The sequence below is a fragment of the Lampetra fluviatilis genome, chromosome 31 (assembly GCF_964198595.1).
Source record: "Lampetra fluviatilis chromosome 31, kcLamFluv1.1, whole genome shotgun sequence".
Taxonomy (NCBI): Eukaryota; Metazoa; Chordata; class Hyperoartia; order Petromyzontiformes; family Petromyzontidae; genus Lampetra; species Lampetra fluviatilis.
The window spans coordinates 4241457-4257004 of record NC_136305.1 but is presented as its reverse complement, the minus strand read 5'-3'; the positions used below and the strand labels follow the sequence as shown (position 1 = coordinate 4257004).

The window sequence follows — 15548 nt, the reverse complement described above, 5'->3', positions numbered from 1 at the left end:
ATTTTGATATTAAATTAGTTTCATGAAATTTTGATTTAAAGCTTTCGTGACTGCAGGGATTCATATTCTCGGTTCTTTCGGTAAAGTCACGTAGAAGGGAAATAATAAAATAATATAAACATAAAACAATAAAAATTCTCACGGCGTTTCGACTGCAACACAAGCAATCATCGGAATTTTGCTGGAACAGTCAACACCTGATGACGGTTGCTTGTGTTGCTTCCGAAACGTCGTGATTTAATTTATTTAAAAAATTTTACCTACGTGACTTTACGGAAAAAACCAAAGAGTACGGATCATTGCAGTCACGACAACTTCAAATCTAGAATTAGTGGCTCGTTATTTTTGTTTGCCCAACCCCTGTCCATGGCCAACATGGTGTGGACTGGTGGAGAGAACCATCACTCGCCATGGATCGGAATTGACTGGAAGGGGCCAACATCCACAGCGCAGGGCGTTAACCACTGCGCCACCACTCCACTCTGTATCGTGTATAACACATTCCTGCGGAGGGAGCTGGTAGGAACGTTGGGTTGCTCGGTCAATGGCCAGGGTCAACGGCGGCGTGGTGTATTCCGCAAATATGCCCGACTGTGAGGGCGGTCACAAGCCAGCGTGAGTAGGTTAAACGTTGAGTATTATAAGGGCACCACGGGGTGACCAGACCCTCCCCACCCAGCCCCTCCCCACCCAGCCCCTCTCCACCCAGCCCCACCCCTCCCATTTTTGGATACACGACGGACGGACAGAATAATCCCCTGTGGGCTGGTGTAACCAGTATTATCATCAGTCTCATCCCTCTCTGGCCGATTGTGTGTGTTACACTTGTATTGTGTCATGTGCACCATCTCGTTGCTTGTCTCATGCCTACAACATCTTAAATGAAATAAAACAAACATCATAACATATGCACCGGATAGAAAATCGATTCGAATGCCTCCGATTTTACACACGTATCGAGCATTAAACGTGTTTTATTCTACGAATCGTTACATATCTATACAAACTCTCCAGGGATTAACTGCCGAGCAAATTAAAAGCAGACAAAAGCGCGCTGCGGTCAAAGGGGGCATTCTGGAATGATAAAAAAACAGTCGCATCAAATAACAAAGTGAATTACCTAATTCGCAGCCTCTTTGTTTCTAAATTACGAATACCTGACAAACGTAACAAATTCTTTGCGTCTTTCTCTCCGCCTGATGACGACCGCTTGTGTTGCGATCGAAACGTCGTAGTTTTGTTTATTTTATTTGTATTAATTTGAACCTATCTACGTGACTTTACCGAAAGACCCAAAGAATATTACTTCCTGCAGCCACGAAAGCTTTAAGTCAAGATTTAACGTAACAAATTAACTTAACAAAGAACACGCTAACAGGCATGGAACAATTGAACATTCCTCCCCCCCCCCCACACCTTGCTAAGTTCAATGAGTTCCAATTATTCAGTCACAATTCGATTCAAGAAGCAATTCCCTTTGGTCTTGTTTTTTACCGTTTCGTAAGCGTTTTTTTTACTTATTCGTATTTACGCTTTCCAACTCGGGTTGAAAGCATGACTCCATTAGTTATATCCATTTGTTCATCCGTCTGTAACATGGGATCACTGTCATGTAAATCATCCAACATGAATTAAAATTGTATTTTAATGTTGTGATGCATCCAGGGACTTGTACTAAAAAAAAACCAGGGTACACTGATCAGAGGGCTATAATGGATCATTAAAAACTACCTTAGGACAAAAGCTGATTGCAAAACATCACAGAAGACACGTGTGCTGCATGAGCTTCCTTCTTCTGTCTCATTTATATAGTCTCAAAGCTCCGTGAGTGACAACACCGATTTGCCAATTGAATGTTTTTCCTTTGATGTCCACAACTCATTGTTCATGCGAAGAGTCAATGCTACACAATTTATGGGCATTGCATGTTGCTACATTTACAACAGTGGAGCCAAATGAATAAAGATAGAAAAAATAAGAAATACTGGTGGTAAAAACGAGAAAATAAATACCTTCTTAAATTGAATCGCGACCACAAATTGTGATCATTTATCACATCGCTGAGCGGGGGCAAAGGGGAGGGGCGCAGTGAATCATTAAGTAACTAATGGGGTCAGCAAACCACGGAACACCATGACATCGCTTATGTCATCCAACGCATCTTTAAGACCAGCATCTTATAAACGTTTCACGCTGGATTGGAAAGCAGTAAAAAATAACACTTTCTTTTTCTTAAAAAAAATCACTAACTTTGTTTTGGAACTTACAGTAAACACTTAAATTCAGTTAAAACTGTCTGTAAATTAACGCTTGGTTGGCGACCATTCCGTTCTTTTAAAGCCCCAAAATGCGGAAAACCTTGAGCTACCATAACAATCTGACATTCGTATAGTATTTTATATTTTACCAAGTCAGGCTCACTGAGCAATATAGCTCTTTTCAGAAGTGACCTGGCTACAAATGATCGCTCAACGAAGTGGAAAATTTATATCAGCCAAATACTCTACAACGCATGTTGTTTCCAAATGTGGAAGAAAAAAACGGAAGAGCCAAAGAACCATGGGGAGAACATGCAAACTCCTAATATGCAGCAGGCGTCGGGATCGAACCCACGACCTCCTCCATACCAGGCAAGGTAGTTAACATCTCGCCACCGCATCGCCCCACTCATCATGGCTGACCCCGGAGTAAGCTTTCGTGATCTCGTCCCAGCGTAACGTGGCATATCTCCGAAGAAGGAGAAATCCAAAACGGTCAGACGTCAATGTCCCGCACCTCCCCAAAACCCTTCGCTTTTTCTCGTCAAACGGCGGCATCAGCCGACTCTTCCTTGTCCTCCTCATCCACGGGGTACATGTGCCATGTAACACGCTCTTCGTAAAACTTGATCACCACCTGAAGAAAAAAATCAGCGATAATTAGTCTGTTGCTTGGGTTTTGTCATATATCTTGAAATGTTTAGACTGGGTGGTTCTGTGGTTAAGTGTCGGTTTATAGGGGTGCAATAATTTGCCCTCTGTTATTTTGGTTTACTGAGAACCTGAATTTGAAGCCAAAAAGTAATCTGGGTGTCCCTCTGTATGTCTTTTCTAACTTTGCTGCACTCCATCGCTCTCCCTCGCCATGTGTTCGTGGTTAATGTTGTTTATGATTTAATTTAAAATTCAGCTTCCATATTTTTTTTTACTGTTTCTGAGCCAAATACGAATGCAAAAATATATATCCGGTATTCAGCCAAATTGGGAAGCGAGGGGACCAATCCGTGCAACCCTAACCTATTTCACAATCAGGTTTTGGAGTCAATCTAGTTTCAGATCAACTCAAGCCATCATCATCATACTCCATTCATCAGTCAATACAACAATTACCACTTTGTGAGGGCTCTACATTAATACCAGTTTCCTCCAGATAAAAACTATAAACTAAATTAGTTTTTTATTCTACCAGGTAAGGCCCACTGAGCTATATAATTTTTTTCAGATGCAAACTGGTCACAAATGGTAGCCCAAATTAAGTGGTTTACCACGTGGAAATTAATACCAGCCAAATACTCTGGGTGGAGATTGACAAGTGTCTGGGTCGAGATCGAAGCGACGACCTCCTGTATACCAGGCGAGGTAGTTCACATCTCTCCACTGCGGCACCCAGATGGACTGGTAAAGGCTTCATATTGTACTACGAATAATAACAAATAAGCTTTCATTCAGGAGCACTGATCGTGGCTCATGATGAATAAATAAACGTGTGCTCAAATAGACATTACACTGTTCGCCTGGCCCCTGCTATGCAAGTTTACAAATACCACGAGTGACCGCCCATGGAAAGGACAACGCCACATGCCTGGCAACAGGCGTCCGTCCGCACGTGTATTCTGTACACACGCGTCTGTCCTCACGTGTATTCTGTACACATGCGTCTGTCCGCACGTGTATTCTGTACACACGCGTCCGTCCGCACGTGTATTCTCACCTGAGGACATTTCACGTTAGCTTCTTTTGCCGGCACCAAATCAGTCTCTTCCAAACCCTTCCTGTAAACAGGAACAAAAAAGCAACAAGTGTAAAGAAATGCCACTAAAACTTTTTTGCTAGATTTTGATTTACTTGTTTGATAGTTCCATGCCGCTGTTTAAACAATAATTACGTGCTTTCCCTATGTATGCAGGAAATAGTCACAGATGACAGATGCCAATTTAAGATGATTTTAAACCTAATAATTCAAATGTATAATGCGCATTCCATCTTTGGTTCTTTCGGTACCAAAGAGTATTAATTCCTGCAGTCACGAAAGCTTCAAATCAAGATTGAACCACATCTACGGGGAGGATTTCCACACAACTCAGACATTACTTCAACCGAGAAGATGGATGCAAAATTGAGCAATTTTTGGAAGGATGTTGATCAACCAGGTGTAGTGTTAACTGTTGTGTTGGCCGACTCTCTGAGTTGCATTATATTTCTAAGTTTGCTAAGTTTCATATCTTTTTTTTCTTTTTTCTCTCTATCACCTTGTTCCCTTTGTAAATTTCATTAGCTGACGTTTGCTAGCCTTACATTTACTTGCAAATTCCATCCCAAGCCCCGCTCACTTACCCTTGGGTTGTACCCACCACAAACGTATATAACCTCTGGTTTCAGTAGCTCTCTCGCTACATTTCCTCCTGCCTCGGCAGTCCGCCTGCTGTATTGTTTCACCTGAAGACGATGGCTTGTGTTGCTATCGAAACGTCGTGATCTATTAGCTATTTTTCTATCTACGTGACTTTACCGAAAGAACCAAAGAGTACAAAGTCGTCTCTCTCACCACTTCATCAGAAACATGAGTTCTCCGCTGCAGTCCGTGGCTCCCACTATCCGCTCCGCCTCCAGTCCTCCCGCAAAGCCTCGGATCCTCTCATCCGCCTTAGAAACACACGCAGCCACGTGCGTGCGAAGACAAGCAAAAAATTAACCCGTAAAAACAAAGTTTTTCACTATAAATCCTTTATATGCGTGGCGGCTAGAGTCCTCTTGTCCTCTGGCTTGAGATGGCTGCCACCTATGGGTCAGATGATTGCCTGCCACCATTAAGCAATTGGTAATTAAATATAATTAATTTTTTCCTAAAAAGTAACATTTTTGAAAAAAGAATTTTCACGAAAATAAATTGTCACGCACAACGAGTCTGTGTGCAAAATGTCAGCTCGATTGGATCACGGGAAGTGGGTTAAAAAACGACCGAAAGATGTGCACGGTCGTAAGCGCGCAACCAAGCAAGCAAGTGAACTTAATATAAAGGATTTAAAAAAGGAACGAGACTCGTAATTATTATGATCGTGATAATATTTTAGCCCGTTTCGTATTCGTGACATTCTCAAGGCGCAAGGCTATCACGAAGGCGCTATCTTCACAGATGAGTATAGTCTGCCAGTAGGTGGCCATGTTGCGATGTATGTATGTAGGACTTCTTTCGCGCCGTACATAGCCAACCATAATAATCGTAGGTGCTCTGTGGCTTTGCCCTAACAAGTTGGGAGAACACTGAGTAATAGTCCTCCCCTACCGCGAAACTACTGCAGACTATGGCTGTGAAACACAACACCATCGTGACAGCCCTGAGCATATAAGAACGCGAACACCAAACGTGCTAATTATTATGTGATGACAAGGAATTTGTTATTTTTTAATCTGGCAAATTTTTACTGTGATGCCTGCATAAGTGGCGTAATTTTTTCTGAACGACATCATATTTAACGTCAACTGAGAAATAGACGGAGCGTAGTATTTATGGCTAATCCCGCACCTCCGATTGGCAAGGTTGGCTATACGTACGATGCGAAACAAGTTCAACATACGTACATGATCATCACCAGCCCTCACCTTGTCATCCTTCTTCTTCTTGGCTCGTCCGTCCTCCGAGCCGTTGAAGGCCACCGCCGGCTTGCGTTTGTACGCCTCCACCCGCTCCTCGCTGCCTCCTGCTACTCCTCCTCCAAAGCCGCCACCATCTCTCGGCTTGAGCTTCAGCGAATCCAGGTAGTGGTTGATGAGCTCCGGGCAGTCCAGGTGGTCCTCGGGTTCCCACGTATTATCGCCACTGCTTGCATTTAGCAAGGCACACATTACACTTAATACAGCTCAGTCCTAAAGCGGACTTAACGATCCATTCGTTCATTCATTCAATTATTCAAATCGATCCTGTACTCCCTATTATGTTGGGGAAAAAATTATCACCCGTGCCATAATATTCCAATTGTGAAATGGGCGGCATGTTTTCATGAGACGATGCCATTTCCATTTGGAACTCCAGCGATGAGGAGTGCACTAATCAACGTCAAAGAAAAGCACCAGGATGACTTATAAAGTGTCTATCTCTACATCTCCCTTTGTCTCTATCTCTCAATATCTCTTCATTTCACTATGTCTTCCTGCGTCTCCCCGTTTGTCTCTTCCATCGCATTCCATCCTTGTCCGTCTCTCTCCCCGTCTCCATCTCCCTCTGTTTCGTTATTTCCCCTTGTCCCACTGTCTCATGTTGTTTCCATGCCCTGTTACTCCCTCTGCCATCCTATAATTTTCTAGTCTCCTTCTTTCACCCTCTCCCACCTCTGTGTCACTCACTATGTCTGTCTCACTCCAACTCTTACTCTCCATCACTATATGCTCAGGGTAGGTGGTGTTGTTGATGTTGCTGCCATCATACCATTCCTCTCCTGCAATCATGCCCTCTTCCCTTCCCACCCTCCACCATGGTAGTCAGGTGACTACGACAGACCACGTTGCTCAAAATCGAACATTATTCAACTTCCATTTGACTGAATACGAAATTTATACAAATACAGCATTCGACTGAATTTCGTAAATGAAGTAATATTATGTGCTCCACAAATTCAAACCCAGGGTATGAGCAGTGCAGGTTCAAGTGTGTTGAAGTTTAGTCATATAAACTAGGTCAGAGACTCAAGGGACAAAGATAGTCTCATTTGCATGAGTGACCTGTAAGTGCTGGGTCACTCTCACACCTCCGATTAGCACGGATGGCTACATACGGTGCGAAAGAAGTTCGTGGGAGGGGAGGTATCAATATTAAATGATGATGATGATGACGACGCTGTTATTATGCCCACTACAACACAACCTAGTCACACAATAAAAAACTACGATGGTATGCTTACTGTGAGAAGCCCTTCCACTTGAGCAGGTATTCAACTTTGCCCTTGACCACTCGCCGGTCAAGCACCTTCTCCACCACGTACTCCTCCACCAGACCCCCTGCGCCCCCTCCGCCTCCCGCGGCTCCCTCCCCGTAGAACTTCACGTTCTGCTTGCTCTTCCCCATCTTCTCACCGGGACACAGCAGCGGAGAACAAGGAGGGGGAAAATCATGCAAACGAAAGGGATTATCTTCTTGGTTCTTTCGGTAAAGTCATGTAGAAGGGAAATAATAAAATAAAATAACATAATAAAATAATATAATAATTATTTTTTCTTATTATTTCCCTTCTACGTGACTTTACCGAAAGAACCAAGAAGATGAATCCCTGCAGTCACGAAAGCTTTAAATCGAAAGGGATTATGTAATGGTCTCCAACACGTGTTTCTCCTTATAAAGTATGTGTATATGTACAGAGCCGTTTTGTCTCTCCACTGCTGGATGAGGACCTCCCCACACCTTGCAGGTTACGAGGGATATCTGACCACCACTGTCCGAACTAAGGTAGGGAGCACACATGTATGGCGAGATATTATCTCCCTCGGCTGGTATGCAGGAGGTCGTGGGTACGATGCCAACCCTGATGCCTGCATATTTGGAGTTTGCGTGTTTCTCTCTCTCTCTCCACGTGGTTGCAAGGATTTTTCTCCAGGTCGTCTGGTTTTACCCTCCACATTTAGAATCAACATGAGTTGAAAGTATTTAGCTGCTCTAAATGTCCATATAAGTCACTTCCTTGAGCTATCATTTGTGGTCAGGTCGCTGCTGAAAAAAATCTCTATAGTTCAGTGGGTCTTACCTGGTAAAAGAAAAATAGTTTATAGCTTGATATAGCATAGGGGTACAAAACAATGGAATTTTAAGAGTAAATCGTTTAGTTCTGTACTGCCCTCTACTTTCCTATGACCTGTTTGTGTGCATGGTGGTCGCCCATCCAAGCACTATCCAGGCTCAATCCTGCTCAGGATCGGAGATCTGACAAGACCACGTGTATTCCAAGTGATTTGGTCAGAGACAGAAGGATAAATAAAGCCCACTGTCCAAAAAAGCCTCACCTGACTCTCAAGACTGTTAAGGAGGGTCCTGCCACTTAGCGACATTAAGCCAAGGAGTGTTGAAACCAGAGCACCCAGGATAATACAACCCCACACATATGAGTGGCTAACACCCAAAACCCCACGCAGATGGATTTAAGAATAACATTTGCTCTATTGCCATCTCCTGGCCAGCAACTTCAGAGCTTTGAAAAAATAAAAGTAGTCTCACTGTTCGGGTAACGGCGTACCCGGGGGAAGAAAGAAAACAATTCAAACCCCAAGCATACGAGTGGGTAAAACTCACAACTCCACGCAGATGGATTCAAGGATAACATTTTCTCTATTGCCATCTCGTGGCCAGAAACTTTAGAGCTTTGAAAAAACTAAACAAGTACAGTGAGGGAAAAAAGTATTTGATCCCCTGCTGATTTTGTACATTTGCCCACTGACAAAGAAATGATCAGTCTATAATTTTAATGGTAGGTTTATTTGAACAGTGAGAGACAGAATAACAACAAAATCCAGAAAAACGCATGTCAAAAATGTTATAAATTGATTTGCAATTTAATGAGGGAAATAAGTATTTGACCCCTCTGCAAAACATGACTTAGTACTTGGTGGCAAAACTCTTGTTGGCAATCACAGAGGTCAGACGTTTCTTGTAGTTGGCCACCAGGTTTGCACACATCTCAGGAGGGATTTTGTCCCACTACTCTTTGCAGGTCTTCTCCAAGTCATTAAGGTTTCGAAGCTGACATTTGGCAACTCGAACCTTCAGCTCCCTCCACAGATTTTCTATGGGATTAAGGTCTGGAGACTGGCTAGGCCACTCCAGAACCTTAATGTGCTTCTTCTTGAGCCACTCCTTTATTGCCTTGGCCGTGTGTTTTGGGTCATTGTCATGCTGGAATACCCATCCACGACCCATTTTCAATGCCCTGGCTGAGGGAAGGAGGTTCTCACCCAAGATTTGACGGTACATGGCCCCGTCCATCATCCCTTTGATGCGGTGAAGTTGTCCTGTCCCCTTAGCAGAAAAACAGCCCCAAAGCATAATGTTTCCACCTCCATGTTTGATGGTGGGGATGGTGTTCTTGGGGTCATAGGCAGCATTCCTCCTCCTCCAAACACGGCGAGTTGAGTTGATGCCAAAGAGCTCAATTTTAGTCTCATCTGACCACAACATTTTCACCCAGTTGTACTCTGAATCATTCAGATGTTCATTGGCAAACTTCAGACAGGCATGTATATGTGCTTTCTTGAGCAGGGGGACCTTGCGGGCGCTGCAGGATTTCAGTCCTTCACGGCGTAGTGTGTTACCAACTGTTTTCTTGGTGACTATGGTCCCAGCTGCCTTGAGATCATTGACAATATCCTCCCGTGTAGTTCTGGGCTGATTCCTCACCGTTCTCATGATCATTGCAACTCCACGAGGTGAGATCTTGCATGGAGCCCCAGGCCGAGGGAGATTGACAGTTCTTTTGTGTTTCTTCCATTTGCGAATAATCGCACCAACTGTTGTCACCTTCTCACCAAGCTGCTTGGCGATGGTCTTGTAGCCCATTCCAGCCTTTGGTAGGTCTACAATCTTGTCCCTGACATTCTTGGAGAGCTCTTTGGTCTTGGCCATGGTGGAGAGTTTGGAATCTGATTGATTGATTGCTTCTGTGAACAGGTGTCTTTTATACAGGTAACAAGCTGAGATTAGGAGCACTCCCTTTAAGAGTGTGCTCCTAATCTCAGCTCGTTACCTGTATAAAAAAACCACCTGGGAGCCAGATATCTGTCTGATTGAGAGGGGGTCAAATACTTATTTCCCTCATTAAAATGCAAATCAATTTATAACATTTTTGACATGCGTTTTTCTGGATTTTGTTGTTGTTATTCTGTTTCTCACTGTTCAAATAAACCTACCATTAATATTATAGACTGATCATTTCTTTGTCAGTGGGCAAACGTACAAAATCAGCAGGGGATCAAATACTTTTTTCCCTCACTGTATATGTGCTTTCTTGAGCAGAGGGACCTTGCAGGCGCTGCAGGATTTCAGTCCTTCATGGCGTAGTGTGTTACCAACTGTTTTCTTGGTGACTATGGTCCCAGCTGCCTTGAGATCATTGACAAGATCCTCCCGTATAGTTCTGGGCTGATTCCTCACCGTTGTTATGATCATTGCAACTCCACGAGGTGAGATCTTGCATGGAGCCCCAGGCCGAGGGAGATTGGCAGTTCTTTTGTGTTTCTTCCATTTGCGAATAATCGCACCAACTGTTGTCACCTTTTCACCAAGCTGCTTGGCGATGGTCTTGTAGCCCATTCCATCCTTGTGTAGGTCTACAATCTTGTCCCTGACATCCTTGGAGAGCTCTTTAGTCTTGGCCATGGTGGAGAGTTTGGAATTTGATTGATTGATTGATTGCTTCTGTGAACAGGTGTCTTTTATACAGATAACAAGCTGAAATTAGGAGCACTCCCTTTAAGAGTGTGCTCCTAATCTCAGCTTGTTACCTGTATAAAAGACACCTGGGAGCCAGAAATCTTTCTGATTGAGAGGGGGTCAAATACTTATTTCCCTCATTTAAATGCAAATCAATTTATAACATTTTTGACATGTGTTTTTCTGGATTTTGTTGTTGTTATTCTGTCTCTCACTGATCAAATAAACCTACCATTAAAATTATAGACTGATCATTTCTTTGTCAGTGGGAAAACGCACAAAATCAGCAGGGGATCAAATACTTTTTTCCCTCACTGTAGTCTCACTGTTTGGGAGACGGCACGCTGCGATTGACTCTGCGGCTCAGTGTCGTGGCCCAGCGCCACGGAAGGAGCCCAGTCCGGATGCGTGAAGTCGAACAGAGTCGACGGCTTGCCTGCAACGAGGAACAAAACAAGAAGACAACAACAAGCAACACCGTGAGACATCGCGTGTGCGGAATCGTTCTGGGATGCTCTCCCAGCATCCATTTGCAACTCGAAATGATGATGGTCCATAATATAGGTTTTTTTTGGGGTTAGATCGCGTACTTATAAATGTGTCGTTAAACCTGCCACGACCGGAGACACAGCTAATTAGTAAGGTTTGTCAAGTCAACAGAACATGCCAATTCGTTACTAGTACAGCACACCGGTGTGCTGGAGAGGAAAGCCACAAGATTTATAATCTGAGTACGACGTTTCGCCAGCAATTACAACTAGCATCATCAGGCGGACAGCCAGATGATGCTCGCGAAAGCCTGCGTGTTAAACTGATGATGGTGATAATGAAAATAAAAATGCGTTAACTCTCCCAGTGCCTCCTCGTGCCTCAATTTCCCTCAGCCACCTCAGACTCCTTCCAACTGCATCCCCACCAACTTTCCTCGCTCTACCCACTACTGTACGTACGGTGTGTTGAACTTTTTTCGCACCGTACGCAGCCAACCGTGGCTAATCGGATGTGCGGCGGCGAGGGAAGGACAACAAACTGAACCCAAAAAGCAGTCCTAAACAAACATAGTTTCCAATACTCTTTGGGTCTTTCGGTAAAGTCACGTACATGGAAAAAATAATACAAAATCACGACCTTTCGATCGCAACACAAGCAATCGTCTTCAGGTGAAAAGAATACAGCCGGCGGATTGCACAGCAAAATACAGCAAGCGCACTGCTGTATTTGTATTACCTTTCTATCTACGTGACTTTACCGAAAGACCCAAAGAGTATGCATTGCTGCAGTCACGAAAGCTTCAAAGTCATAGTTTTCAATCCAGACGATTTAAAAGTGCCATAGCTTCAGCGCCTTCCTACCACAACCATGGCAACGTACAGCTCTTAAGTGATGACATTGACCCACGAAGACCTCCTCCCTACGCCTTGAGGTCTATCTCGTTGTTTTGACCATACTTCACCACACTAGCCGTGGACAAACCCACGTTTCGTCTTCTCTCCCCGTGCCTTGTGCACGGATCTCACACCAGGGGTTCGTAATGGCGCAGTGCGCTAACCGCTGCGCCACCAATCCTCACCTCACCCCCCACCACACACACACTAATTAATAGTAAATTGCATTAATGACACGCTACGTGACTGATTTGTTTAGTTTTTTTGGTTTGTTTCGCTCGACAGCATAGCCCAATTGCCTTGCAACACAACTCCTGGGTTCGTTTGTGCAGTGCCCAGTTCCGTACAGCACACACACGAGACACACGCCGTGTTTATCACGCGCGTGCAGCTTAAACTTACGTCGTTGACATCTTGACGTAAACTATAACAAAGTGCGACTTTGTTTAGTTTTAACGAAGACACGCGGAGCTTACCCGCGCGAGGCCTCGGGATATTCGTGCGGACTGTACAGAGGGCGATTGACCGCCTACGCACGATTCCACGGTATCGATTCCTCACACGAAACGATTCCTTAAATATAAACGTCTCTTGAAGTTTTTATTTATTATCTCAACGTGTTCGTTCCTCCGCGGTCGCCAACGTCTCAACGCGAGCACACGATAAGCGTGAATGTTAAATGGGCATATTTAAAAAAATATATAGAGAAACACACGATTCGATCCGTGGATCGAGCACGGTGGATTCAACGTGGATCGATCCGTCCCTATACAGTGTAGCAATGATCTCGCCGATGGGACCGTGTCCAGAGATCTTCCCGAGCTCCTCACGCGACTTTAAGAATCAATTTAAACTCTCACGACCATCAAAACATCGCCTATTATACACACAAACACACAGACTGTGGGGGGCAAGTGCTGTTGTTAGAGAGTAAAAGCCACCTTATGAAGGCCACATACTGTGGCACACGAGAGGGTGGGTGAACAGTCACGCAGGGCCGCCTTTGTCTCCCCGGTACTCTATTAAATGCCGAGTAGACCTAGGGGAGGGCCATGACCGGCACTGGTGTTGGCCGTGAGCGGGAAGTCGGGTTCGCAGCGCGCTGACCGCGACGCCACCCGACACAGCCCGGCACACAAAGACCGCGCTGCGTTTGCGGCCTACGGCGGGCCACACACAACTTCACACACCACATCACACACACTAACACACACCACATCACACACACTAACACACACTAACACACACTAACACACACCACATCACACACACTAACACACACCACATCACACACACTAACACACACCACATCACACACACTAACACACACCACATCACACACACTAACACACACCACATCACACACACTAACACACACACATCACACACACTAACACACATCACACACACTAACACACACCACATCACACACACTAACACACATCACACACACTAACACACATCACACACACTAACACACATCACACACACACGCACACATCACACACGCACACATCACACACGCACACATCACACACGCACACATCACACACACATCACACACGCACACATCACACACATCACACACATCACACACACGCACACATCACACACGCACACATCACACACGCACACATCACACATCACACACACATCACACACGCACACATCACACACACATCACACTAACACACACACTAACACACATCACACACACTAACAAAGACAAAGATCCCCCGTATAGCCTTAACAGACTGTAGGGGCAAGTGCTGTTAGCGAGCACCTATGAAGGCCGGAACGGTACACGAGGGGGTGGGTGGCCAGCACCACGCCCGACCGCCTTTGTCTCCCCAGTGGCGATGTTTACACACCGCACCAGGTACTCATTTAAGGCTGAGTCGACCTAGGGGAGGCCCAGGACCGGTTCAGATAATCGTCACTGGTGTTAGCCGTGAGCGGGAATCGAACCCGGGTCGCCAGGTTCATAGCGCAGCGCGCTAACCGCTACACTACCGCTCCCCACACACTAACACACACACGCACACACCCATCACACACATACATCACAAAACATCACACACACATCACACACATACATCACAAAACATCACACAACATCACACACATCATCATACACATCACACACCACATCACACACCACATACACAATATCACACACGTGCTCAATCACTCGCACACTCCACCCATCACCCACCCTGCTGCGCAGTCGCCATTCTCCACGGCGCGTGTGCCAGGCTAGGTGCACAAAGCGGGCCACGCCGTACAGTACACGCACACCACCGCGCACTGATCCGCTCCGTGAGCCTTCGACGTGACAAGCACTGTACACCCGGCCGCCTTTGTCTCCTCACTGTATATCACACCGCGCTGCATTCGCTGGTGTGCGACTTCATCGTAGCACCACTGCACGGCTCCTGTGGTGCCAGGCTAGGTGCACGAACCCCCACACACACACTGACTCACCGTGTATGAAGTGTGCGCTACAGACACGTGTTGTACCAGGCTAGGTACACACACACCACACACACACCCCACACTGACTCACCGTGTATGAAGTGTGCACTACACACACGCGTGTGCGCCTTGATGTCGTCCTCCCCCAGGTCGTCCCTGCTACACACACGTGTTGTGGTGCCAGGCTAGGTGCACACACCACACACTGACTCACCGTGTATGAAGTGTGCGCTACACACACGTGTGTGCGCCTTCACGTCGTCCTCCCCCAGGTCGTCCCTGCTACACACACGTGTTGTGGTGCCAGGCTAGGTACACACACGTGTTGTACCAGGCTAGGTGCACACACTCACTCACCGTGTATGAAGTGTGCACTACAGACACGCGTGTGCGCCTTCACGTCGTCCTCCCCCAGGTCGTCCCTGCTACACACACGTGTTGTGGTGCCAGGCTAGGTACACACACGTGTTGTACCAGGCTAGGTGCACACACTCACTCACCGTGTATGAAGTGTGCACTACAGACACGCGTGTGCGCCTTCACGTCGTCCTCCCCCAGGTCGTCCCTGCTACACACACGTGTTGTGGTGCAAGGCTAGGTACACACACGTGTTGTACCAGGCTAGGTGCACACACTCACTCACCGTGTATGAAGTGTGCACTACAGACACGCGTGTGCGCCTTCACGTCGTCCTCCCCCAGGTCGTCCCTGCTACACACACGTGTTGTGGTGCCAGGCTAGGTACACACACGTGTTGTACCAGGCTAGGTGCACACACTCACTCACCGTGTATGAAGTGTGCACTACAGACACGCGTGTGCGCCTTCACGTCGTCCTCCCCCAGGTCGTCCCTGCGGATGCGGCTGAGCCACAGCGCGCGCCGCTGCTGCGACAGGAGGCGCGTCTTGTCGCAGTGGTGCTGGATCACGGCGGGGATGTTGAAGAAGGAGACGCTGCGGTCACGGCCCGTCCTGTTGCTGCAGCCCACCATGGCGCAGATCACCATCGTAGACTACTGATAGA

The 15548-nt window shown here is 46.1% G+C and overlaps 1 protein-coding gene across 7 annotated transcripts; it reads right to left on the bottom strand.

Annotated features, from left to right (window-relative positions):
* Positions 1 to 958: 958 nt before the first annotated feature.
* On the bottom strand, positions 959 to 14964 carry LOC144943468 (chromobox protein homolog 1-like). 7 transcript variants are annotated; one of them, XM_078870925.1, is made up of 7 exons: positions 14883 to 14964; positions 10968 to 11101; positions 7154 to 7317; positions 5859 to 6078; positions 4804 to 4901; positions 3970 to 4030; positions 959 to 2895 (listed from the first exon to the last, which is right to left on the bottom strand). In XM_078870925.1, the coding sequence occupies exons 3-7, from the start codon at positions 7315 to 7317 to the stop codon at positions 2803 to 2805; spliced, it is 636 nt and encodes a 211-aa protein (XP_078727051.1). In that variant the 5' UTR covers positions 10968 to 11101; positions 14883 to 14964; the 3' UTR covers positions 959 to 2802. The 7 variants fall into 7 exon arrangements, with proteins under 7 accessions (XP_078727051.1, XP_078727053.1, XP_078727049.1 ...); XM_078870927.1 differs by lacking the exon at positions 14883 to 14964 and adding an exon at positions 14535 to 14549 and having other exon boundaries at positions 10981 to 11101; XM_078870923.1 differs by lacking the exon at positions 14883 to 14964 and adding an exon at positions 12527 to 12591.
* Positions 14965 to 15548: the final 584 nt, after the last annotated feature.